The 27,884-nt window shown below is 38.5% G+C and overlaps 1 protein-coding gene across 5 annotated transcripts in view; it reads left to right on the top strand.

Annotated features, from left to right (window-relative positions):
- LOC135496597 (N-acetylated-alpha-linked acidic dipeptidase 2-like) overlaps positions 1-27,884 on the top strand; it is a 150,568-nt gene that overhangs the window by 83,245 nt on the left and 39,439 nt on the right. For 4 of the 5 annotated variants that reach the window (XM_064785996.1, XM_064785994.1, XM_064785998.1 and 1 more), the window contains one exon: positions 23,088-23,334. In XM_064785996.1, coding sequence (XP_064642066.1) covers positions 23,088-23,334 — 247 coding nt within the window. Of the gene's footprint in view, positions 1-21,160; positions 21,261-23,087; positions 23,335-27,884 lie in introns of those variants that run through there. The other variant, XM_064785995.1, reaches the window with a different exon arrangement.

Below are 27,884 nucleotides of genomic sequence, written 5' to 3' on the forward strand. Positions count from 1 at the left end.
TCTGCTAAGGTTTGTAAGAGTTTCACTTGACTTAAGCAGGGTGTACACTAGTAAAATATTAGCAACATTTTACCAACATTTTTACAACAATTTTGCAACAAGCCCTTCAAGGCCCTGTGTACACTAGCAACAAAATTGCAACAAATTAGCAACATTTTTACAACACGTTGGTAAATTGTTGCAAACTTTTTAGTGGGAACAAAGGGAAATAGGTATTTTGGAGGGAAAATGGATGATTCCAAGGAGAGAAGATGTGTTTTGAGTGCTTCTGCAGCAATTTTAGCTGTCATTGTTGAGAGACGGAAGAGGCGGCGAAATAACCAAAGAGAATATGGACCAGGCCCTGGATCAAAATGAGGGTGGATCATGGGGCATACCACTGCCTGTTAAAGGAGTTGCGGCTGACTGACAAGCCGTCATACAAAAACTTCCTGCAAAGGATGAAACTTCTAGAAAAGGTTTCATCACCCTACGAAGCAAGACACTCACTTGAGAGTTGCTATACCTGCTTCTTGTTCAAGTCACATGACCTCAGGTAGATCACATGACGCAAATCCTATTTCTGATTGGCTGAAGAGTTTGCAACATTTTTACAACATGCAACAAAGAATTGCATTGCATTTAATTTGCAACAATTTTACAACAATTTTACAACATGTTGTAAATGTAAGACGCGTTTTGCTCTGTACACACTACGCAACATTTTTGCAACATTTGTTGCAACTGGAAATGTTGTAAAAATGTTGCTGATATTTTACTAGTGTACACAGGCCTTAAGGCAATAATAGAGTTGGGTAGAGCATTTTGTTAATGTTACCCTTTTAGTTAGGGAAACTGGTGCCTTCTGCATTAGGTGGACCCTACTTGCTCATCTGTCAGACCGGCCTCACACGTCGGCAGTAGAGTTTAAGGTCCAGTCTGCGAGATTTACCCATTTCAACCCAGCCAAAAGCGGGTGATTGGGCTAGTCTCTCCATGTGATTCAATTCGCATGGATTCTTGTGTCCTGTGCTGAAAGGCTCCCTCCACAAGGGCAGACTACATCCGGTGGCACTAAAGTATGGAAGAAAGACAGAAGACGACCAATTTGCGAAAAGGATCATCATCATCATCATCATCATGGCAACAGCTGAGGATGAATCATGTTGCTGTGTGTAGAATCCAATATAGGTTAGGTTATCTGTTTGCGCACACATTGCAAGGGTGGAGCTTGCTTGAAGTAGATTGCGCCAGTCTACCGTAATTCACTGTTACACATCCAGAAGCTAATATCCTTAGGCTTTGAGTCCTTAGTTTAGTAGAGTTTGACGAGTAATGTAATATATACGAACAACGCAGCAACAACTCAGCTGAGCGCCAGGCCCTTGGGCCTCTTGTTAACTTTCCTTTGGGATAAAATATTGCAGCTATAGTTTGAAGACTTGGGGGCAGGCGGGGTGAGTGAATAGTGTTCTGATAAAAGACAGACGGAAGAGATTGGTGAGAAAATCATGTGGAAAACTGGTCCATCTAACAATTAGCTAATCAGTTTCCTGGGGACAGCAAACTAATACTTGGTCAAGTCAAACTGAGCTGATGCAGAGTCATCTAAAGTGCAGGTTAAAGCAGGAGCAATACAATGCCCTTCCCCCGCCTTGATCGGTATCAAAGCGTTTGATACATCATCAAGTCCTACGAGAGTTTTTGAATGGAACCCTATTGCGGCCCCTATTGTGCACATGTTCATCAGGCTGAATCAAGCAAACTGCTCCAGGCAAGACTTCTGAACAGGAAATGATAAGTAACGATTCACCACCCAAGAAAATGTAAAAAGTAGGCTGAATTGCTGGTCAGGCGAAGTCCCCTTCAATTGTGCGTTTCGTGTCAAGTCATCCCCAAATTGAAATCTGTATTAAACTCAATTGCTTTGCCAATTTCATAGGAAATTGCACAATTTCCGTGACGGAACTGGGAAAAGTTGAAAACAATATTTGAGTGTTTTGGGAGTTGATCTCCGCCCCGCAATCGCTAATGTCTCTGGCTTGTTAAGGTTGTCGCCGAAGTCAATTTCTTTTCAGTTAAGATGAGAGGAAGGTAATCTTTTCACTGAACATCAGCTGTCCACCAGATTTTATGGATTATAGTATAGGTCGTGCATGGATCACTTGTTGATCAACATTCAGGAAGGAAGTCGTTTTCACGAATTCTTGAGCATTTTAAAAGTTGGTAAATTCCAACAAGAACTGAAGTACTGGAGGTAAGGTTGGTCCCGTTAGATTTCAGAGATTTTGGAGGCTGACTTGATACCAAAGAAAATTGCAACTCGGATGCACTGACCATTATAAATGTATGCCGTTTGTTAAATATCACAAATTTAGAATTTAATTTGGAAATTTCCAATTGGTAAATGTGGACTGAACATTCTGAATATAAATTTCAACATTGCCGGTGCGGAGTAGTTTCAACGTTAGCTCAGTAAATATTGCAAAAAATGGTGTGATTCATTTGGGCAACATTTTAAAAAGGTTCATCTAATTGCATGCCTTATTAATGTTACAATTATGTGAGTGATCCTATTAATCAACAGTCTCATGGAAAGAAAACATCATTTACCCCTTTCGCAGTGGCTGCCATTATCACAACGGTCGAAAGTATTCAAAAGTTTTGCAATTTATACTTTTATGATGAAACTAATTATCCAAGAGTGCGTTTAGAGATTGTGCGAATAAGTGCTGGTGAATTGATATGTAAGATGGGCATGACGTGCTATGCATGTCACCCGCAGTGAAAGGGTTAAAGTGCTTCAAGAATCACCAAACATTGCAAAACTGTTGCAAAAACCTTTCTCTCATTTCAGAAACCTCCAACAAACTTGTTCTAATGTATTCTGTCGTCAAGAATAAACTTCAAAGAAATTTAAAAACGGTGCAGAATTAAATTTTCATGCGGATTATTTGAGTGCGACGTCCTCCTGAGTAGATGCATTCACGGAAGAAATTTCAAATCTCAAAAAATGAAAATTGTTATATTACTTGATTATTTTCTTGGCGGCATGTGGTGAATTCAGATAGATTTTTGTTGTTGCTACGGAAATGTGATGGTGACATTTATTTTTTTTTAAAGTTTGAGGAGAGATATGTACGGCCTTTTGTGATATTTATTTGGCAGGAGACGGAAGTTTTATGAGCAATAATTTTGAAAGGCCTACCCTGTTAGTGTTTTCCTGTGGTACAGGTAAAAAGAAATGAAAGTCGTTTTTAGGGTTATTATGCACGTTAATTTTCTGAAACTTGGCATTTATAGTATTTGGTTATCAGTATACACAACAATATTGATGAAATTTATATTCAGTATGTACTGTCCATGTCATAATTGATATATTCCGCTGCTTTGTATAAGCTGGGCACATTCTCCGCTGTGGTGCTGTGTAAGCTGCATTCAAACCACTGTAACTGCAGAGCCAGCATCTGACATGACTGCTGGACTTGGTTTTTTTGTTGTCCAATTTGGTGGGGTGGGAGAGGTGCCCTATTGATTTTGGCCCCGATGCAATATCCAGTTTGTCTACCGGCCAGCTATCTTGTACACAATCAAGGCTACAGAACAAATAACCTGATGTATTTGAATTTTCTATGGATGATGGGGTGGGGGAGTCCGTGGTGCCCTATCGTTTTTGTGCCAGATTCAATGTTTTTCGCAATATCTTAAGTATATTGAGCTTGAAAAATCTCCTTTGATACGTTTGACAATGAGGTAACTGCATCACTTTAAAGCAAAATGTTTAGGTAAGGATTTTGCACATGTATGCCTTTTGGAGGAACTTTAAACATAGGCCTATTGGAACTTTAATCAATATGAATAGTTTCATCAGGGTTCAAAGGTAAAACTAATATGGCCAGATGTGATCAAAGTGTATGGTATGGTTACAGAAAATGCAGTCTGGCTAATCTTTTGTGTTGAATTGTTTGGAATTTTTTTGGAATCTCAAGAGGAAAATGATAACAGGCTGATATTGATAGAATGTCAAATGTATGTTCACTAAGAAAGTGACTTTGTTCATTTGCTATTCATAGATCTCTTTGATCAGTTGAGTAAAGTATTTTTCACAGCTTAGTTCATTATCTGGATTTATATGAAGTCCTTTGATTGAGATCGGCAAAGGTCTCTGTATCTTGAGTTTTTTTTAAACTGATGAGTCATGTTCAGGAATTCTTTGATCAGCCAGTGCAGACTCAAGTCTTCAAAATCAAAATTGATGTTCCTCATCCATTACAATGCAGGGGTGTAGCTCGCTTTGTGGTTTTCGGGTCTTTGGGGTTGGGAGCTGGGCATTTACCTCATTGCCCCTGCCTCTAGCTATGCCCCTGCAATAGACCCCGACTCCCCCCCTTAGAAATCCATTGAAAGACCAGGGCTTGGCAGACCCGGCTCTTGACGGGGTAAATATTTGATGTACTTTCGACTTAGTTGGGATCAGTTGGGGTATGTTAGCAGTAGATTCCAAAAGTGACATCACGTCATTCTTGGAGCCTATATACCTCAGCTAAACACCACTCTCTAAACCGTCCGTCTCTTTGTTCCATGGACTAAAGTAATAGCTGAGGAAATCTTTCTGGTGATTTCGCTCGATACACCACTCCATTTGGTGGTATCCAGGATATCACTAAATGGGACATAATGGAAGTATTAACCTTTTCATGTCTATTGGTTATTTTAGAAAACTCATGAAAAGGTATTTCCAGACATGTAAATATATCACTGTGCAAATGTTTCCGGCTGTGCTCCCGAAAGTTCCAATTGGTTTTTACTCTTCTTTTAGTCTGGGGGCGATCGCTCGGTCTCTCTAAGTCGCACTTGTCTTCAGCTTTGCACTCATTCCTGAAAGTATTCAACTTATCAGTTTTGGGAATTCAGTCAGTTCAGTGTTTCTTAACAATTTCACTACAGTCCAAATCACAACTGACATCCATCCTGCTTCACATCATTGATACTCAATGTACACGAGTTGCACGTCAATGACGCTCCAATGACGTGCTTATCTCACTATGTTTCGCGTATAATACGCGCGACATACGTATGAGTTACACGCGACCAACCCGCTAAAATTGTTGAATGGAACTACGCTCAAACTTGGATCATAGGTATTGGAAATTTAAACGTCTTGTTCAAGCTTGGTATAGGTGGAGAAGTTGAAATGGACACTTGCAATTTTGGTATGATTTGGAAAGCAATGGTCTAAATTCTCAAACCCTAATAAGTAGGTCACCTCATTGTTGACCTACAAGGGCCACGGAGGCATGTCCGAATCATAATCAAATGGCAGAACCATCGAAATAAATGCTAAATTGGAAAACAGCCAGGTCTTGCCAGACGTTAAACTGTACTTCGTAGTCGGTACATTGTCATGGTCACATTGAATCGTTGCCAGACTACTGGAAGTACACTTCTTTGCAAGTAATCATTTCATTCGGTCGCTGAACTCTCTGTGTTTTGTTGGCCAATTCTCTGCTCGCTTGAGTAGTTAGAGGCTGGACTCCTCAGTGGATTGATGGCTGTGGCTGGCTTGGAATACCGATGACATTGCTACGATCTTGGAGTACAGGCATGTGAGTGGTCTAATTTAGTCTTCTTCACGGTGATATCAAATTTCAGATTTTTCGCCATTTTCAGATTTGTTTTTATGAGTATCTGCTAAATTCATAGCTGATAGCTAGAATAGAAGGATGTCTGCCTTGGATGTCTGTCTTAACTCAATGTTGATCTTTGAATTTTTTAATTGCACCGAAAAATGAGCATTTCAGAGGCATTTTTGTGCAAGTGTGTGCTGATCAACGGACAAGATTAAAACAAATATATTTCAGGCATTTTGCCTTAGAACAATGGCATCCCTGTCCTCGTGGTGTTGCATTCCGTTCTATTACAATACCATGCTTTACCAGTCAGTGTGTGTTCCTCGGAGCAGTGTTTCCATGGCTAGCTTCCACCACTTTTACCCTTTTCCTTGGCCGAGTGAGAAACATCTTTAGTATAAATGGGCATATGAATGTCTTCTTGAAATTTATGTTGTTGTGGTGATGTTGGCATGTTGGCATATTTTATGATGGCTCTGACTGGCTTAGTATTGACCCATGTGGTTTGGGATTTCCTTCCTTGGTTGAAAATCCAGATTAAGATTCCTGTCAGATTTTTATTCAAGATGTTATTCATTTTGTATACTCTGCATCTTTTCAAGATTATTGTAAGATTCTAAGATAAGATATCTGTGCATTTCTCCGACTCCGAGTCCGAGTCATGGCTGTAATGCCGGTTTCTCAGTCCAGGCTTGCGTTGTGTTTTATGTTGCAAGCGTTGTTAGTAGTAACAGCAATAGCAAAATTCGTAGCTTCTGACTGCATGAAAGAGTTAGTGTTAATTACGAGATGAATACAAATTATTATGAAATAAAACGAATTGCCTAAAACAAGATTTTCTATCAGAGATATAAGATATATACAAAATGTACATGTACAATTAGTATTGAATTGTTTGTGTGTGTGTGGTATCTTGTACTGTACAGGGTGGCCCAGAATTATTTTCCCTCGCACAATATAATTCTATTGTGCATCCATTGTGTGAGGGAAAATAATTCTGGGCCACCCTGTAGAGAACAGTGCATGTAACTTCTTAGCAGTATTCGACATACATTTATATGTGTGTATGGATCGAAATTGAATGTTTACACGCCTATCATATTGTGATGTTCATTTCCCATTGCATCCATTAATTTCACCCTAGTTCATTAGTAAATTGCACTTGGCTCATTAATCTAAACACACTCAATGGGTATTTATGATATCATTTTGATGTTGAATTGGATAATTATAATGTCACATGGTACAATTGGTGTCCCACTGGACGGATTATGCTACAATGTTGTACATTTCAAAGCTTGTTTGTCTAAAGCAATATTTTGGCAATGTATTAGTTTGCTTAATATCCAAATTTTACCCTTTGAGGACCTCAAACCAATTTCTCTGCATGATGGCAGTTATTTACTCTAATGTCTATCATAAGCATATACGCATATTTATCCTTTAATCATCATCATCATCATCATCATCATCATCATCATCATCATCATCATCATCATCATCATCATCATCATCATCATCATCATCATCATCATCATCATCATCATCATCATCATCATCATCATCGGCATTGTAGACCTAATGGATTTTTAACGAAGGTAATGGAGTCCACTATTAAGGCTTCTGCCCACTTAGTGAAGGTTTACTTGCCTTGGTAATTGACACTCGGGTAGGGACCACAGCTGTTAATAGTCTCATCCAACAGACCCCTAATTCGTATGTACTTCAAAATAGTCAACTACACTTACTCTCTCCCTGTGACATGTTTCCAATGGACATGCGCTGTAGTTACATGTACACATTGCAGAATTAATATTGATTTAGCTATAATATTCTGTTACAAGTGTTTAAATATTTAAAATCTTTACAAAACAAAATACCATGTGAAAGAACACATGATTCTGTTTTGAAATTAAAAAGCATCAAAATTATCATGGTTTTACATTTTGCACTTCCTTGATATATCTTGGAAACTTGTGACAGATCGCTACGTGACATAAGGAAAGCCACAAGCCACAAGCCTTCATCTTATAGTCACAAATGTTCGATCACACAGATCCTGAGTGATGATATAGCTACGTGACTTCTTACATAAATTGGTCACAAGTCATATTTGCCAAGTTTTTTTTTGTGGTTGATGGCCTCATGAACAGGCTTTGATAAAGCTGGTTTGTTGACATGCGCTTGCAACATTAACAAGATGTTTGATCAAAACGTGTTGTATACCAATATGAGAGATGACCAATATGCTACTCCTTTAATACTACGAGCTCCAATATTGATGTCAAAACATGCCCGAGGAAGAGGTCCTCTCATGCAATGGTTTATGTGGTTTAGTCTCTCTTATAGAGGTCACTTAATTTGGACTCTTGCGTCTGAATTCAGACTCTTAGGGTATTGGTTTGCAGATGATTCCAAACTGAGACTCGTCCAGAAGTGAGATGCAGCAGTGTCTGGGATATTTCAAAGTCTACAAACATGGATGGGAAATGACATGCCTGAGGTTTCATGCCACATGAAACCTTATATCATAGTATTGTAATCAAGCAGACAGTATGTTATGTAAATATGCTGCCATTCAGCCTCCCCTTGAGATACAATTTGCCCTGTAGCTTGGTCATCATTAGCTAGAGCTGGCCATACCCAAGAGAGGGAACAAACTGGGCCTCTCTCAGTCATTCATTAGACCTTATTTATGGTGACATTCCGACCTCTTCACGCCAGTCCCAAGGGAGTCACTAATAAACTGTATGGCCACTTGATCCCCAAGGACCTAACCAGTGGCAAATCAAAATGGTGGGCGGCCAAAACTTGTCTGACCGGGTAAAAAAGTAATTTCAAGTCGTGGCCAACCTCAGTGTAGAAGAGGTTTTTTTTTTTCAGCTACAGAGGACAGTGTGTACTCTTTATATCTGTGTTAACCTCTACAGATATAAGCATGGCCTGTTCATTCCTTAAGAAAGGCTGTCGGGGTCTCCCTTCAACAGTGTTCAATCCTTGAGGTCGGCCCTGCAGAAAAAAAGGGGTTAATACCACCAGTATTTCTGGTTGAGTAGTGGCTACCCTCTTCATTTCTTTGAATTCAGTACCATAAAGACATACAATTCTTATTTCAATTAATAAAATTGCTTGGCTGCAGCTAAAACTGTTCATCATGTAGTTAAATATTTATCGTGGGTGATGTTTGAATCTTGTTGCAGGCACCTGTGATGGTCACGCCAAGCAGGTGATTTTGGTCACATGCAATAATAACCAATCAATTGCCTGTCTGCAGGGCACTTGGTACCACACACATTGCGTATAGGCTACCATATAGCACGGATTACCTGAATCATCCCATTTTCAAATTGATGCCGACTACTTTTTCCCTCGGGACTGAAAATTACATCAGACCCTGAACTTTTAACACCAGCATGCCATAACACCCCTTCCTATCACATAATTATATCTAATGAGTAAATGGACATCCCTAAGGTAACATCAGCAGCAAAACCATCATTTACCGCCATTTACCATCATTATACATAGTTTCTGGTGACTTTTGCCCCTTGCGTAATGCCCCCAGGATGATGCTGAACTGCTGGTCAACTCCCATGAGGTGCCCTGGTAGGCTAGTCAGATTTTTGCCAACATAACTCAAGCATTAAATCTACCAATAACGTTTGAACTGTTCAATTCCAATGGCATGCACGTATTAGATGTTTTTTTCCTCCATTCTTAAAACAGGTATTGAGGAAGGGATATAATCAGCTGTAGTTACAGGGATTACACAATTGACGGTCGCATCATTGCTCTGACTCATGCCACATCAAAAAGACACAGACTCTTAAATGGCCTCTGAACCAGCCTTCCTCCTGCAACCACAAGAAAGAAAGAAAAATCTGTTTTTTCCTATCTCAACATATATCACCTGTCCACTTGAGACATACATTTTTTTTCTGTTTCATATTTGGCACCACTAGCTCAGTTGTATCATCATCATTTATGACAAGGAGGTAATTGAATGCTTAAGGATCATTCAGAAAGAATTCTGTGGTACATGTAATGATTCCAAACTGAGGAGCTTTCTGGAGAGTTCTTATCTAACTTTTATCATCCTGATTTTTTTGAGAGTTATATGATAACACTAAAACCAGATTGAGTTGCTGTCAACATTCCTGAAATCTACCAAATCAACTCTTGCTGAGATGGCCTCTGGGTATCCTGAATATTGCATCCGTCTAAATAGATTCCACCTGTCAGTGCCAAGCTGGTAAAATCAATCACCCATTACATATTGATATCATCTTGGTCCTTGCAACATTCACTTAATTGGCGCATGCCACTAGAAATGACTAGCGTTTGTGGGGTCAAGGGTCAGTATGTGGTTAGAGGTAATAGACCAATTCATATTCTATCATCATCACAAGTAATACTTGTGACACATCACACATTGTTTTGATATGCTATATGTAGTTATATTTGATAACTTTTATAGAACGGCGTAATGAAACTCGAGCACGTTACTGCGATATGTCTCTATTTTGTTTCACAAAGCCCTCATTCTTCTACCCGTGTACCGATCAACACCTCATACATTCATAATTTTGATGATCTACACCGTGAATAGCAGACTACCACTCTTCCTAATTAGGAGAGTAGTATATATATGATATAGGATACTTGCTATTCATTATAATAAAGAGCAAGTATCGTATGTCCATGAATGGCCTCAGGAATTCCAAAAAGTGATGTGGTTTCAAAAAATACAAGGGCAATTCATTGACAATTTTGACAGTGTACTTTGGCTCAAATGTTTTTCTTGATAGATTTCAACGATTCTTTCCCTAAGGGGTCATCTGCTCCCTGCAACCCATTTTACCGTGCACTGCCGAAGCTTCATAGAGAAGACTATGTGCCTATAGAAAACATAGGAAAGTGGTTGTGAGTCCACCAAAAGACAAGCCGATCCCTTGTACTTGCACTGTCAAATTTGTATTGTCTCCATAGAAATGAAGAAAAAAGGACGACAAACAACTATAACACTTGGGTGAATCCGATGATAAAACGCTTGCCAAACGTATGGAATAGCTTGGCAAATTTGTATCCGCACCACACTCTTGGAACAAATAGCTACCAGTTAACTAATATTTGAACGCTGGGGTACAAGTGCTCAGTGTAAACATCAATCAGCCCTGCTCCAACACTTGACGCAGTAGCTGTTATTTGAGCATTCACTTCTATCGAACTAATGTTGCTCGATGAGAATACCAAAAAAGAACAGTCAAAAATGTGTGTTTTGATTCTTATATCACAGTGCAATCGACAGGAGAAGACTGCCGACATCATTGTCATGTGTTATCACTCATCTGTTGAGTTTGTAACTTCGGAAAAAGTTGAGACCTTCCTCACAATTGCCAATGAAGGTTTCAATGGTTGACTCTCGGTTTTCTTGTGGTCATTGCTGGGTAAACTAGAAGCTGCAGATGGGACTTGTTTCCAACTCTGACATAATTGCGTTAAATCTTGGAGAAAGTTTAGTTATTCCCATTCTGAGTGTATAGACTTCCAACCTTTCTGTGGTTTACAGTAACAAGTTTCATTCTTCACGAACCTTTGGCATGTCTCATTATTCTCTACATCGCCTCTTGGCGCCAGTTATTCTATATAACTCATAATTCACAGTTGCTTGAGCGCAGGATCAATGCCATCAACACCAGAGCCCTACGGCACTATGACAGTAACACGCCTCCCTGGTAGCCAAACAAATTAATCGACTTCCTGATCCATCTTGACGATCAAGAAAAAGTTGATGAGTTGGGATTGCTCATAAGATACATGAACTTCTTACTTTCTTTTCTTGTTTTTCGACAATGATTGCAAATGAGGAAAAAAGTTAATTGACTGTATTGAAGGCTTGTACAGGAATAGATGGCCCATGCTTCTGCAAAAAGTTCATTATTCCTATTGTATTTGTATTTCCTTTCTTGTCATACATAGCATGGCTTTGTCATTCATCAAAACACTTTGGTTTTATACCAGGCATTGCTTTCTATTGAGACTGGTCTCTTGGGCTAGTGACCTTGGATTTATTCTTTGGTGAATGAATGAATGCATTGCTGACTGCTAATTAAGAACACCATGTGTTTCCTTGCGTGCAAAATAAGCAGTCTGAGGCTGACCCCTGAACCCCTTGAATATGTAGATTTAGACAGGATTAATCACTGATGTAGAGTTTGATCATTAAGGTCTTATCATCACCCCGCACTTCACCAAGCCTACTATCATCATGAGAAAATAAGTGTTAGAGTGTGATTCAGTTTCAATGCAATCAGCATTGTCCAGACAAGGAGAGTGAAAATGAATGTGATGAAACTGGCCTGAAGGGAAGTTGGTGATGAAGATACTATCAAGCACAAGCACCACATCCTAAAATATTCTCTCCACTAAGTCAGTTGTTGTAATGAAGGAATGATGTTGTTGATTGTACCCTCACCCCATTTCATGCTAAATTGGATTTGATTTTATTGTGGTTTCTAGATGTGTGATTAAGATAATTGGCAATAGTCATGATTTCAGTGATGAAATTTTTAAAAACTACTTGGTTTTGCACATTTATGAGCTTTGTCGTGCAATTGGGTCTTGATAATGTTTGATTTTGTGTTGATAGTGATCATAGAATTGTGAAATGAAGGATAAAATTCACACTGACGACACAGCCAGAAGCAATTGTGATGATTGGAACCTGATAAACCATGCACAGCATCGGCAGGTGATTATTGTTTATGGAGAGAATGCCTGAAGGTGATTGCAGGGATGGTTGAGAACGGAGGGAAAGGGCCAGAGATGCAGAGAATTTGACAAGGATTGTTAAAGGGGTGTGCTGTTAGTTCCCGTTCACTTGCTCTTGATCCAACTAATTCTATAGTTCTTATTTCTAAAGCCACCTGAAATGTCCGCAAAACTAAAAGTTGGCTAAAATCAGTTATGAATTCTTGCTGAAATGTAATGATTAGTGCGTCAGGGTTGAACTTTCCATAGATATTTTGACTTCGCGTTTGACAATGTATCGTGAAAAATTGCAAAAGTAAATTGCTTGTGAAGATTTTGCAAGTAACAGTAAAGGAAGCAATAGAGATATTGATAGATTGTTCCCTTTTAAATTTCATCTATTGTCAATATCCATGGAATGTTGTGCTCTGCATATTCATATCAAACATAACAATTCTGTATCTCTGATATATGAAATTCCTGAGATGATTATTGTCACTTTCAGCCTTTATTCCCATCTGCCATGCATCAACTCAACCAGATTAATGTCTACCATCGATCCATAAAGTCACAATAAATTACATCAGTTGCCACTGCAAAATTAATAATAATCAAAGGAGTAGGCAGGGGATAGAATTGATTGAAGGTTTGGGTGATAGTATGCCGTTCTTGTCAAAAGGGAGACCACACATTCAGTGCGTGTTGTAACGCTCTCTTCTCTTCAATATGAGTGCGATCACAATTTGTTGTTTGTGGATATGACATTCTTGGTACATAGTTGGCAGGATTGTATCAAGCTGTCAGGTTAGGTATAGAAGTACCGTGTTATATCTCACTTCCCGTTTCTCCAATCTACTAGTGCCAAAGTGATGTAGATGCCTCGAATCTAGGTAATAAAGGTACAGGAAAAAAGGTACAGGAAATAAAAGTACCGGAAATAAAGGTACCGGAAAAAAGGTACTGGAAAAATAGGTACACAAAATGGCATAAATAGGTAAAAAAGGTACACAATTTAAAAAAAAAATCATTTGAATTCTCTTTTTTTCTATTCATGACTTTAACTTTATTTGTTGCGTAGGCATTGCATAGGCCTTAGAAATAGGTATATCAAATTTCCAGTATACCCATATAGTTTTCAATAGTGAAAACACAGCTATCAAGATCATGATGATTGTAAAGATTCTAGGACAATTCCCTCTGCAAAAGGGTTAACTGATAAATGCTAAATGATAAATGATAAATTAACAATGTGCCTGGCCAATTAGGTCTTAACAGACAAATTATTAGATTTAAGACCAAACACAAGCTTTTTAGGGAAATTGGCGAGAATCTTAATGTGAAATGCCAGGTAGGATGCTAGGTGCTAGATTTTTCCTGTACCTTTTTTACCGTATACCAGATGCCTCTTGTCAACTGATTCTCCAATCGGTTGTCAATCTGCTAGCCATGATAATAACCCAAGGAATATTTGATAAGCGTACTCACAGCCTCTTCATAACTTTACTATGTTTATGTCAAAATGCGAACCAAAAAAAAACTAACTTTGTTCCTCTGGGCAAGGGGTACTAAACCCCTAATACCACACATTCAAGAAGCTCACCATCATCCCAATGTTAAAAAACACACTATTTTGCATTCATCAGTATGCAATCCCTGAACACATACCTAAATGTATACAGCTTTGTTTTTTATTAAAACATTCATAAAAGTTGTCAACCACCACAGAATTTTGTCAAATTTATTCATGCCGGCAATATATCTGAGTGCCTTGTTCAACAAAAAGCAATAGATTTTCTATCACTATCAAATATGAATGTTACGTTGACAGTTTTCAATTAAAGTATCCACATGTTGACTAGACATTACTGTTGCTCATCATTTCAGCGTATCGTAGCATATCAGTTGTCCATAAAGCATGTAAAGCTGCAATAAATCTCATTGCCTGTCTCAAAATTAATAATAAAATTACACGTATTGAGATTGATTTATTTGAAGTCTGACAAATCTAGCAATGTTGTGCGTCAAGGAGAATAGTGGATGTGCATAGTGGGGTGTTCATTCGGGGCCCAAAGAGTATGAGGAACAGAATTTTATGTGACCCCTTCATTAGAGAATGATGTCTGTTTGGCAATTATGTTACTTGTAATGTGTCCTTGTTTTTTTTTCCCCATCATTAAACACTAAGAATTATCACGTAAATTCAAATCAGCAGAATTCGAATTGAAACTTGTTCAGTAATATATAAAAGACAGTTAAACTTTCAAATCCAATGAATTGCCCGTGAGCGATCATCTCCAGAAGATGTGAACCATGATTTTCTAAAATTGAATATGTCTCCGGGTTCTGAGATGTTGAATTTAATCACATAGATGTCATTATGATTGGAAGTCCTTTCTATAATTGTGCCGAAGCTAAAATCGAAGTCTCTGGCACTATTCATTTGAGCTGTAATTCTATGAGATTTAGAATGGGAATCGATGTACAGGCGTCAGCATGGACTCAGGGTGATGCGTATTTAGATTTCGGAACGACTGATCCAGACGAGATTGCCTCATTTGACTTGTGTGCATTGCAGTGGAATTAACTTGCAAACCTGATAGAGAGTAATTCAGCTTGCTAAATGTCAACTGTTCGAATTTCCAATTTAGATGTTTAACTGGATTCTGTTGAAACAAAATTGTCTAAGGATTCATTTGACTAATAAGAAACATTGTGAGAAAACTGTCTAATGATTATTACGCGTTGCCCTATTGTAGCATGTCTATTGGTAACTCCTGCCAAATTTGTTTCTTTACTCTTTTACTAGCTTTATTGAATACAAAATATATGTATATGTGCATGTAATACATATATATAAACTATCCAGACATCTTCGAAAACATGTTTTCCTTGTATATTTGGCCTCTTATGGGACAACAAGTGGTGTTCTCCCCCCCCCCCCCCCCACCCCCCATTCCCACAGAGCCTGCTGCGCTTCCTCTGGCCTCAGGGCCAAAAGGATATAAGGTCCCATATTTTGCCATTTTCTCTGTAGTGTTTAATGGGACGAAGGGGGTGGGGGGTGGGTAATGGACCAGCTTGGAACCACCTTGACTGCAGTTCATCAGTAGTACAATGCAGTGCTTAAGCCAACAGAAATTTTTTTCAAAGAAAATTTAAAGTTTGGTCCCACTTTTCTGTATCCTGCATGTTGATCATAGTGTATATCACTTGATATGTTAATCTTAGATGTCATTTGCCACAACGAATGCTCAGCCTTCATCATGTTCATGGTAACTATCTGCAGATTACTTTTAACAAGTGCATAGAACTAGAATTAACATTGATAGCTATCAGGCAATAGTTGTACCTTGTCATTCATATCTCTCAATTTTCAAAGCGTATCTTGAGATATTTCTTCTTTTCTCTCAATTCCATGCATCTCCACCTCAGCCACGCTGACTGTGTTCCATCACCTGCCTTTTTTGTCAAATGGCTGTCACTGTGGCTTTTGGCTATTAGGTATTTTTGCATGGCCAGTTGATACTGTGGTAATCTCTGTCGAATGAAAGCAGTAGTGAGTGAAAAATCTGTTGTGATATTGGCATCCATGTGACTATGTACTTAGGTTACATTGGTGATTGGAGCTGCTATGACTCAGATATTCTGGAGTCCCAAAGGCATATTATTAACATTGAACATGAAATCGATGTTGTTGAAAGTCTTAACTTATCTTCTCAAAGTTTATGTGTGAAGGCAAAAGCCCTTGTCAGAAAAGCAGCACAAAGTTTGCAATATTCCACTGAATTCTTTGTAGGCATGCGCTGAGCATTGCACAGAATTTGATATCATGTTTACAGCGAAACATGCGAAAGGGCAGTCCATATTGTTATCCTGTTTCTATAGATTGTTCAACTGTTCAATGAAACTCGTTACGGAATGTCAGATTTGTCACAAGAAGACATCACTTCAGAAAAAAACACCCTAAGAATAGTTTTAGACATTGCAATATGTTTTTATAACGGAGACCGTGCCATGCGTCATATAAAATTAGACAAGCATTAGTGAATCAAACGACCATTTAGATAACTTGATTACTGTTGACTCCCAAAGTGGTGCGAGGTTGTGACTAATCCTGGTGGCATGAATTTCTTGGTTGCGACTTTCAGCCTAATTGTACTTGACGGAGTATCATGGGACAGACTAACACTGACAGCACAGATCGATTTTTTTTACCAACATGCCATTTATTACATGCTAGCCTGCTTAAAGAGCTCCCTGTTGGTAAAAAAACTTAAGATTTCTACTTGAACTTGATAGTTCTCATTGCGTAAATATGTACTTGATATAAATGTCGGCCGGGTCTATTTGGCAAGCCGCTCGCTTAACAGGCATCTTTTTTGTCATCTTTGTTTGGAGAGCCGCTTGCCAAACAGCACTAAAAAGCCACCCTGTTCGGCCAGCCGGGCTTGCCAAACAAGTAAAAAATCTACCGTTTGGCGAGCTGGAGACTTTACTTTAATATTAATGAGTTCGGCTCTCCATTCAGGACAAGAAAAAGTCGCTGTTTGGTGAGCCGGGCTTGCCAAGTAGTCACTTCCATAAATGTCAGCACTGCCGTTGTGCAGACAGATATACAAATTCTATGAATACCAAGTTTCAGCAAATTCATTTGTATAATAACTGCACTATGGCATTGTGATAACTGTATTTTCTCGACCACCAGTTATTACAAATGGCGTACTCCCTTAATGTACTATCTGATTGTAGAATCAGGCTTTTTAACGAAGATATTTTATAGCAGTGCAGAACTGTCCATTGGCTTAAAGCCATGATAGAGGTTTGACAAAAACTGGAGAGATGGTACAGAATTACAGCGCCTTTGTTGACTGTTAGGCAAGCTGATGAGGAGACATGCAGAGGCAGGTGATGAAAAGGACTGCATCCATTCACAAGTTGGTTATTTGGCAGAGATTCAAGACACAGTTGGGACTGGCTTTGAGTTTGTCTTACACTAGTCATCTGTATCTTATTACCCTGCCCCCCTCCCCCCCCCCTTCCAAGATGCCAATATTACACTTTTTCTAGCATTACTGAAAAAAACATTCTCCTTTCCCAGGACAGGCCAGGTGGGCAAGTTTGAAGGCCTGCCCAATTCTCGGCAAGCTGGGGAATCGATTATCACGAGTATTAATGGCCTTATATCTTTCCTAGGAGTAACAGTGGCTGCTTCCCTCATCTTTAATGCTGTTTACCTTGTTATCTCTCATACTGAACCTCTCATCCGGTCACCGGAACCAGCACCTGCGTGGATAAGATGTATAGCCTAAAGGGACCCTCATATACATAATGAAACTTTTAGAGGCAATATCCAGCCTGGCTGTTCGCTCTGAGCGCTGTTGCAATAATTGACTGAAGGCCCATCCCAAATGATGAGTCTAAGGGCCTTGAATATAGTTTGGTGGTATGACATACCTATCGCTCATTCATTTGCGAAGGGTGTGCGTATAATTACCTATGTGCCTGGTAGCACGTCAGTGATGTGCCACTAACACAATTTAATTTAAAGGATGGATTTGGAATGTAACCTGGTGAATATTTGTCATTATCATAAAATTTAAGGTGTAAAAACACAATATAGTTTTACCGCTATGTTCACTGTTCAAGGTTTTGCCACCCTTGGCAGTGGTATGACGAATATTTTGAGCCATATTTCGGCCTCACATAAGCGTTACCAATTCCGAACTTATTGGCTCTTTCATCATTCATGCAACATTTTGCCATCAAATGCACTGTAATGCATAGTCATGCACTGTGATGCATAAGGCAAAGTTCATTGTAGACAATTTGCCGATAGCAGAGGTTCATCTTAAATAGAGGGGGTTAAATAGAAAAAAATTGGAAATTTTGGAAATATTTCCTTGTCCATAGTGGGTTTAAAAATGTAACGGTTCTGAGTTGGGTCCTGGCTCAAACTTCAAACTCCAGGTGAACAAAAATGGTGAAAAAGGAACAATTTTTTCAATGACACTGCTGATATTATATTCATCCCAAAGATTTTATTCTGCTATTGTAAATTATCTGCCATACGATGTTCCTGAGTTCCATTAAATCTGGATGAATATTCTAGTGAACACTGGGGTAATGTGTGGCATATAGAACTTTTCTGAGTGCATTCCTTTTTTTGCCAATCTTATATACATGTAGCCAACTAGAATTTCTGAAGAAAACTAAAAAAATGTTCAAGGCGAGAAGATAACAACCTCAGAGACTTTAAGTAAATTAATTAACACACGCCTACAGTTAATTCAATTAAATGGGTTTCTACTGGAATTTAAAGCTGGTTATCAAGAATGAGATTTTAAAAATATGGAGAGATGAAATTAGCAGTTTTTTTTCTTCCCTCGATAATGAAGTTAGTTTGTTAAGTATGCTGATTAGTCTAATCATATCATCCTATGATGCCAGTTTTTAGATTTTTTGGGGGGGATTTCTTTAATTATAGGGCTGTGTGAAAGTTGGTATTATTCACTTGCTGGATTGGCTGAGGATAACTAAGTTAATTTGGTAAATTCATATCTCTTAATGAGAAAATCATTGCTTAGTAAGATTAATATGATACTAAATATAAGTTTTAAACACATGTAATCAATTATCAAGTGAAATATCCAATTGCTGTTAAGTCTCTAAAAACTAAAACTCATATACTTACATACACTGTATCGTTAGTTATAAAGTATGGCACTTTATAAATCAGTGTTCTGAACTTCTAGGTACAGACAGTTATTTGTAAAGCAGTGTACTTGATTCGTGGTGTTCCACAGTTTTAAAGTTCACACAAAATTTTCAACAATGCTTTGTAGCATAATATATATGGCAGCAGAATAGAAAATTGAATTGAAGTTACTGTTATGGGGTTGTCAAAACAAATTAAAGTACAAAAAGGTGCAATTCAAAAAACGAAAATGGTTCTGAGTATTTTCGTTTCACTGTGTTCAGTCATGACTGTCGTTCTCTCAATAGATTATTGTGCTGAAATGGTGGGTATTTTCTGTTTGTCCGTGAACATACAGCATCCATGGTCCCTGGACGGTGATTCAATTTCTACTATCTGCTCACTGAATAATAAACATGATAAACATGATAAATTGGAATATATTGTAACGTGTTTTATTAAGTGAGTTAGTGTACAGTGGGGTTCTGTTTTATGACAATAGGCAACACATACCGTACCAGTACGTTATTTGTAAATTATGAAGTCTTGGTCCATGTTTCACCTGACATCCCTGAGGCTCATTATTGGAGAAATTTATGTCATAAGTTTTCAGAAGTTTGGAAATGGCATCAGGCTTTGGATGTATAATTGAAATAAGCATCAGATATTTAAAGCATGTCCAATATGATTTACGAACAATTTATGTAATAAAATGTCTTTTAACACTGGTTTAAAGGGGTAAGCTTTTTCGTAATAGTGGTCCAGGAAAATAGAAATGCAGTTATGATGCATATGAATATGTTGAAACATGGTATTTGTATATCTGCCAACACATTGGCATTGTTGAATCTTATAATAGAACGGAATGACTCTTCGTTCCAGCAAAAACGCAATATGAAAACTCGCCTAAGCTTTCGGGACACATCCATTTCCTTTAACAGTGTCTGCTGAATGTTCTAATGAAAAAGAATAAGGCAGAAGCACAGCGCATGAAATACAGAAAACAAAGGGAAATGGATGTTTCCCTAAAGCTTTGGTGCGTGTTTAAATGATACGTAGTTTGTAGAATGAAGAATGATTCTGTTCTATCTTAAAATGCTTGAAGTCATTTGCCTCACTACATTATTGAAACAAGAATTTATCATTCAAGCCTTTTCAATAGGATACGTGCAGTCAAAGTCAAAAGTGACATCTCTCCTGCTTCGCGTCAGTGATACGCAACGTATGCACGAGTTGTACGCCAATGATGCACCATAGACACGTTAATCTCTCTATGTTTCACGTATTTACGGGATGTCAATTGTGATTTGGACTGTAGAAACTCCTTAGCCCGAAGTCAGTTTGAAGGGTTTCGACACATTTTAAAAGGTGGCTGTCTATGACCTTGGTATGTTTATATTATTGGAACAACCAAAAAAATATTACCAGATTGTTTGACTGAAAATATGCTCTATTTCGATCAGACTGAAATTTTATGTTGCCCAAATGTGACGACAGTGTTTATCAGCATGAAATGTCTAGCCCAAACATGTCAGCAATTTTTATCAGCACGAAATGTCTTATTTGCACTATTTTCTGTTATCAGTTATCTCAAGTTGACTGGCCCCTAATTGTAGAATTTTAGGCCTAACACCCCTGCAAGTAGTTCTGTGTTGAATTATCTATATGTACGTCATTGTCATGTAGTAGCTGTTTCTTTTCTAATTCTCTTACCGGTGAGTCATTTTCCCTTCAACTTCCTTTGAGCATATTGAGCAGCTGGACACACCCTTTCCAAATTTGTGTGAAAATCTGGGGATTCAGTCCTTGTTAAGACGGCAAGTATCTCAATATTTTAAAGGCCTACGCCTGGTTAAAATCTGACTAGGAAACAGGTGTGTGTGATTAAGGATGAAATTAAAACTGTTTTGTTTCAAAAGTGTATTACAAATGGTTCAGTGGTTAGACTGATATATGTCCCACACAATTGTTTAGGAATCTATCTATACTCAAAATTGATATATGTCCCAAGTTGAGGTTACTATAAGTGTTCTGTTTATATAATTAATGAGTTCATCTCGATCAATAATCTTACCAATACTTAAGTTTAGGGTCAGACCAGGGGCTTAGTAAGACAATCGACTTTCTACATGTTCTAAGGAAGTTGCTTTTATGGTCAACTGAAGAGTAGATGTGGTTATGTCTGCTCTTGCTGAAGCCGGTGAATTGTAAGTTTCTATTGACATCTTTTTCATACACACTGTCTTGCAAACCTCGATTATCCATACGCCGCTTCAAGCCATCCTCGGGAGTTGCCTGCCTCAAACGCCTGAAATCGACGTGTATTTCATTTTGTATTGTTCAGGTTCAGGGGACCCGTCCATCAATCTCGTCCCCAATCTGGCCCTGTAACGTTTAGATTGCCTCACTTAGGGGTTTTTGGACTCTGGGTTAAACAAACAGTTATCTGTCTTCTAGATCTGCGACTGTTTTTGCCCCATCAATCTGGTTCGAAATTTTGTTCTTTACTTCTATAATAGATTTTCAGTCAAGCCCATTGTTGAAATTGTGAGGAGGGCCTATAGCTTTCTGTACTATTAATTCGTTGCCTACCCCATATTCTCTCTCAGTGGTTCCAAAAGCCAGTGCATACTATGTGTCTTGACAATGCCTACCCAAGTTAGCCAGTGGCGGATGTTATTTGAAATATTGTCCTGCGGCCTGGTGTTGTCTTGGTGACAATATGAGCTAATTGAAACTACACCACTTGGGGTATTATAGAATGCCTCTCGCTCTTGGTGGAAACTTTCATCAAGGATTTGCACAGGAAATTTTGGATGTGTTGATATGGGGATTTTGTCACTAGATATACTCATGAAACAAAGCTTACTACAATCCAATTACGTAAATATGTACTAAATATATAAATTTCAGCAATGCCGTTGGGTAGACAGATATACAAATACTGAAAAAAGAAGTTCTAGTATATTCGTATGCATTATAACTATGCTGTGGCATTGTGTACAATGCATTTCTATTTTCCTGGATCACTAGTAATGACGAATGTATCCCTTTAAAGTCTGACAAAAATTGTTCAACTTGCTTCCTGTACTGTTTCAAAAATGTTACTGGTGATGGAAATTCTTTTACAAGCATTGATTGGGTCTTGGCGTGTTTGTGGCCGGAAGGGATCTCATCAGGGACTGACTTATGTGGGTTTGTGCTTATGGATCTAGGGTATGGTAAATATATAAAAGAAACTTCAATTCATTCTGTCAGCTTTGCCTAAAGTGTGTAGATGTAGCTGGGATAAAATCTAAAAGTGTTGCTTTTACGCTCTCCACCCTGGAGGAGAAGAGGTAAAAGACGGACTAACATTTTGAATTGAATGATACATCTTACTGCTAGTAGGCCTTACGTTTGTAAGAAATGATTGTTGTTCATCCTAAAAAGTCCACTGTGTATTCTGGATCTAATCTGGGGAGTAGGTCTATCCCCTTGGCCACCTAATGTAATGAATATTGCAGTTACATCTACCTATTAGTTAAATATATCTTGTAATCACCGACTTAAAGCCATCAGCAGCATTGCTTTGATTAGAAAAACGTTTTCGCATATTAAGGAAATTAATTTGAAAAAGTTGTAGTTATTTTCGGCGCTGAGTGCTGCATTGGGTCTCCTCCTTTTCTTTTTTTTCAGTCAGCACCTTAGTCGAAAAATCATTCTAAGGACCTAATTGTCACCACTGCATACAAGATATATGTGACCCGAGCAAAATCAGGAAATCAGGCGAATATTGCTCTAAGCTTGGCAGGTTGAGATGAACTGGTTGTGAAATCCGAGTTTGTCAATTTCTTCCATGATCTCCTGGTGTCATTGAGGTTCATCTTCTGTGCGACATGCGCCTGGTTTTGCTATGACAGGTCACATATTTTTCATCATGGCACCAACTCTTTTTTCGTGTCTATGTGTTTTCAAAATTTTCTCCCTCACTGGTCCTTCATGCGCTATCATCCAGGCATCGTTCTGATCTGAATCGTTTCTTCTAATTGCAGTGCGATGCCTTCCATCCCGGGCCTAACGCGATGGAACTCAGACACAGATCGCGTGGACTTACAATACAAACAAATGGACAAACCGTCCAATCCGCTCTGCCTCCAGGGCTGGAAAGGCTGGATTATTAAGATACTCATATTATTAGTCTTCCTTGTCATAGGGGTTGTTGTTGGCTATCTCATCCGTCGTCAAGTTCATGAAGCATACATTAAGCCAACAAACACGTGTCCTGCAACGAAAGTGAAGGTAGGTTGCATTTTATTTCCATGTTGTATAAGGTGTCCAAGTATCAACCAATGATAATTTTCTCATGAAATATGCTGTAATTATTTTGCACAATATTGTTGAAGCAAACTGAATTAGACTTGAACTTCTCCATTTGACTGGGTTCATGGTTAAATCCACTAAGAGAATTCAAACTTCGTCATCTCACTTTGAAAAATCTTTGTAATCGCACTCATATAAAAAGGTACCATTTTCAAAACAGGAACTTAGTAATCATCTTTCGCAATGGGTTTGAAGACAAACTGAATTTAGTTTGATTGAAGTGCTCCTGACGAAGTCTGCTGATCAGTACTAACAAGATCGAGACGACAAAATGATTTGAAGATGTTCAAAGTGTAATCATCAGAGGAGTTGACTTTGGCAATCAGTCGATTTTCATTTCGCCTTTTGATGGAAGAGGATTCGATCTGAGCTGTTAGTGTGGTTGTCGCATCAAGGTTATGGAGACTGTTAAACTAATATTTGCAAGATAAGTTTTTTTATAGTGTTACTTTATTTCTTAGAAGGTTATAAACCTGAGAGATGGGGCTAGTTTTATTGGTACGTCTTATGGTAGTCTATACAATACCTCTGTGTCCGTCTTCCGTCCTCGTCCTTGTTCGTCGTAACGACTTGAAACTTGGTACACCTGACCCTCTTGGTCAGATGACCTCTGACGCCGAATTTTGGTCAATTATGATTCTCGAAGGTAAAAGTGCAATATCTTGCTTATCAGTGACTTATTTCAATAATATTTTTAGTTTAACATCACATGTCAAACTAATTTTGATTTGACCTACTTCTCAAGGTCACAGAGATCAAATGGTGTGAATCGGTTGTAAGCCTTGCAGTGAACATTGGTTTCACATTTGGTACAAATGTACGGTACCCTATAGTTAGGTGATCTCAGGGGTCGAAGTTCGGTTCAATCTGATTCACTGCTTAGCCAGCAGGGGGCCAAATCTGAAAACCTTAAAAATATGGTTATATCTTTACTACTTGCATGACTGCCACCAATCTGAAATCATTGGTACATCTAACCACCATATACGACCTACTTTTCAACGTCTCAGTGAACCCTTTGACCTTGATAACTCTCTAAAGATCGGCCTTCAAAGAGACTGTTGTGATGTGATTGATGCCATAGGATATGTTACGTAATCTGGTTCTTTCTACACTTGACAGACAGGTTGGTTCAATGACCCCACGGTCACCCTAAAATTTAAAAATGAAAGCTAACATGAATCCTACCCCAAATGTGACCCATATATGATGCTGATGGCACTAGTCCATTCACTTCTAATCAGAACTCGTCTTCTGCATCGCTGGAAACTTCAAAGACCACTAATCGGATTTCTATTGGGGTTGAGTGACTCTTTAAAAGGATGCAAATAGAGCAGTAAAGTGTGGCCAATTTGTGGTGTACTGCTGAAAGTCTAATAAGTAGTAAGTAGGATTGTTTCATGCCTTTGTTCCTCGTGACGTAAATTGGAGGACTTACATGTATGATCTTCTTCTTCTCGTTCGCTAGACAGTCAACTTCGATCTGATGATAAACTCAGCGGTTCTCTAGAGCTGTTGCGTGTATGATAAAAGTTATTTGTTTTTACAAAACAATTTAACATGTGTTTGCCACATCCGCTAATTCAAAAGAACTGCAAAAACCTGGCAGTTTATGGTATGTGCTCTGCACTCAACAAAGTTTCAAAATGAAAAAATATTTTCTTTAAATGATATTCTTCACAAGTACTTCAGATATTGAGTGTCCTTTGCCTTACTGTATAAGTGGCATAACTGATATTTGTGTGTTATCTAATACTGCCTTGGGCCTCTTAAATTTACAATAATTGCTTCAAATTGGTCCTCAAGGACCCATAAGCTTTGATATATGATTGGTTTCGTTGCTGGTTATTATGGTAACATCATGAATAGAATACTATGTAGAATACTAGACTACTTTTACATTCTGCAATTGAGTCTTTCCTTGTGGCAGCTGATTTATAACGTGTTTTTTTTTGTTACCAAGCACTGGAAAACAAGACAAAGTACCTCTGATATGAGTACCTCAGCTGAAGACAGTCATCAGAGCCGGTAAAATAACTGTTCAGCTTGGTGTCTGTACATCCATCCGTCAACCGGGGTGCACGTTTTTTAACCATAAGACCTAGGCACTTCAAATCTGGCCATGAGGAAGAACAAAATTTAGCATGATTCGAGTTAAATTCTTCTCACCAGGGGGGTAAACGCGTAAATTACAAAGACATTTTTTGTCGCTTTATTCCAATAGATAGAGGCTTGAAATAAAGTTGAGGAAGTCTGCATGCAATTAGGTTTTGATACAAAATTGGAATAGTTTTGATTGATACTACTAGTTGTCATTAAAAATCTGGTTGACCTACTTTTAACTTGATTTGAATTAAAATGGGCTGTCTCATGGAGCGGGTCTTATACTGTGTGTGATATTGAAGACAAACCTTAAAAAACCCACATTTCTTTGAGAATGTATTAGAAAATGCATTACATTCCTTTACTAAAGTATTTTTCAGATAGATCTGGCCAAAGGTGCTTGGCTGACCTCTCAACACTAAACTGTGATTGTGTGATCACAAATTGTTACGTTACACAGCCCTGGACAGCCGTTTTCATAGTTGACTGGCTTTAGTTGACACCATGAAAGAGCATTGGTCAGGTCTACCCTGAGGATAATCTAGTGTTGGTCAACACCACTTTCGTTTGGGAAAATGTGATATGGTAACATTCCTGAGTTCAACTGAGTTCCTTTGGCCAGAATGATATGAAAAATCCTTTACAAATCCTAAAATTGAATGCCACTCCTGCCTAGCATGCTTGGTCACCGAATATCTATATCGGAAATGTTCGCCTGTTTTATGTTAAGGGATGTCCATTCCTTTCGTCAGCAATAATGCGGACTCATATTCCTTTTGACAAGGATCTGATTACCTGAGCCCAAGAGGTTGTTCATGAAACACAGACAATACGATATGGGCACCCTCCGGTGGGAATAACCAACATGGAAATTAAAGGCCTCCACACAATTTGTATACTTCGGTGGTCGTTTCAATGAAAATGACACATGCCACTGTTGTGCCGACGGTCCAAAAAAGCACAATAATTCAGTCAATTCAATTTTGAATTTTTTCTTTTGTGCAATTTGTTGATGGAAACTACTTATGTAGAACAGGAGGTGACTGGGTAGACAACAGCTGGGTAATGCCCTTAATAATGCCAATGGTCCTTTTGAGAATATTTGATCTCATCCAACGAAGTGTCTCTTACTTTCTACTGATGGCCATCTGCAAGGGTTGAGTGTTAACGAGGATGTCGAACTTCAAGAAGAATTTTCAACTTTGCCCTTATCCTTCTGAAAAGAAAAATCATAAGAGATAGATCACCCATCCCTGACAGCTGTTGGATGTTTTCTGTATGGTTGGTTGAAGTGGAAACTCATCACGACCTGCTAAATTCTGTCAATCTTTTTAGATGACACAATTTTCTGCCATTCATCTCAATTATGACTAGAAGTGTTTCTGTCTATGAAAATAACGAATTATTTTGGGGGCAGCTGTTTTACCTCCATCATCAAAGATCAACAATTTTCCACTGTTTATTAATTTTCAAAATTGTGCTTAGGGTGATTCTGTAAAAAAAGCTGAAGTATCGAAATGGGCCATCTTTGTCGTTAGCTGTTGCAGCAAGACTGATCAAATACGATGCATGTATGTGTAATTGCAGATTTACTTCAACATGTTCAGTGAGAAGAGGATGCAATACTCTGCTATCTGCCCCGAGGTTCTGTTTGTCATCAATGGTTGCTTGTTTATATCATATGTTACATGAGGAGCCACTCCAGACCATCTCTAAACTGGCAGCGTTTGGCTACTTTCAGCGTGACAGTTCAAAGGGGCTGGAGATCTGCAATATTTGAAGCAAAAATTACTTGGGAATGGGGTGCAATTTTCTGCTAGTTACCTCTGGGTCTGTTAACCATCAATCCTATTAGTCTGTTGCACACGTTACTTGACATGCTTGAGTAGAAACTCCTTCTTCGGGGTGATCTCTAAATGTCAGGCAAGGGGCTGTATGATATTTTAGTATAAAACTTCGCTATGACCGACAGCTGTTGGCATTTTCTCCTCGAATGACTAAGGATGGTCTTAAGAAGCGGGCACATCGACCAGCAGAGTGTCTTTATTTGCATGATTAAGTAATTCTCAAAACATTTGGTAAGATTGGTCCAAATGCTGATGTAATTGAACCATCACTTGCAGCTGTTGTCCCTTCTCTGCATGAAAGATCGAACTGGATTATTGGAATCTTGAAAGAGGATCAACGGTCCACGTTTCGGAACACTGAGTCATCTCGATAGTCCATAAAGTGCTGCTGGACCTTTGAAGTGTTCGGTTGAAATTATTCTCCAGTGAAGGGGCAAGACCATGAACATGTAATTGAACTATCACTTGCAGCTGTTGTATTTTTGGTGCATGATGGATCGAACATGGCTATCATTTGCT

This window comes from Lineus longissimus, chromosome 12 (assembly GCF_910592395.1).
Source record: "Lineus longissimus chromosome 12, tnLinLong1.2, whole genome shotgun sequence".
Taxonomy (NCBI): Eukaryota; Metazoa; Nemertea; class Pilidiophora; order Heteronemertea; family Lineidae; genus Lineus; species Lineus longissimus.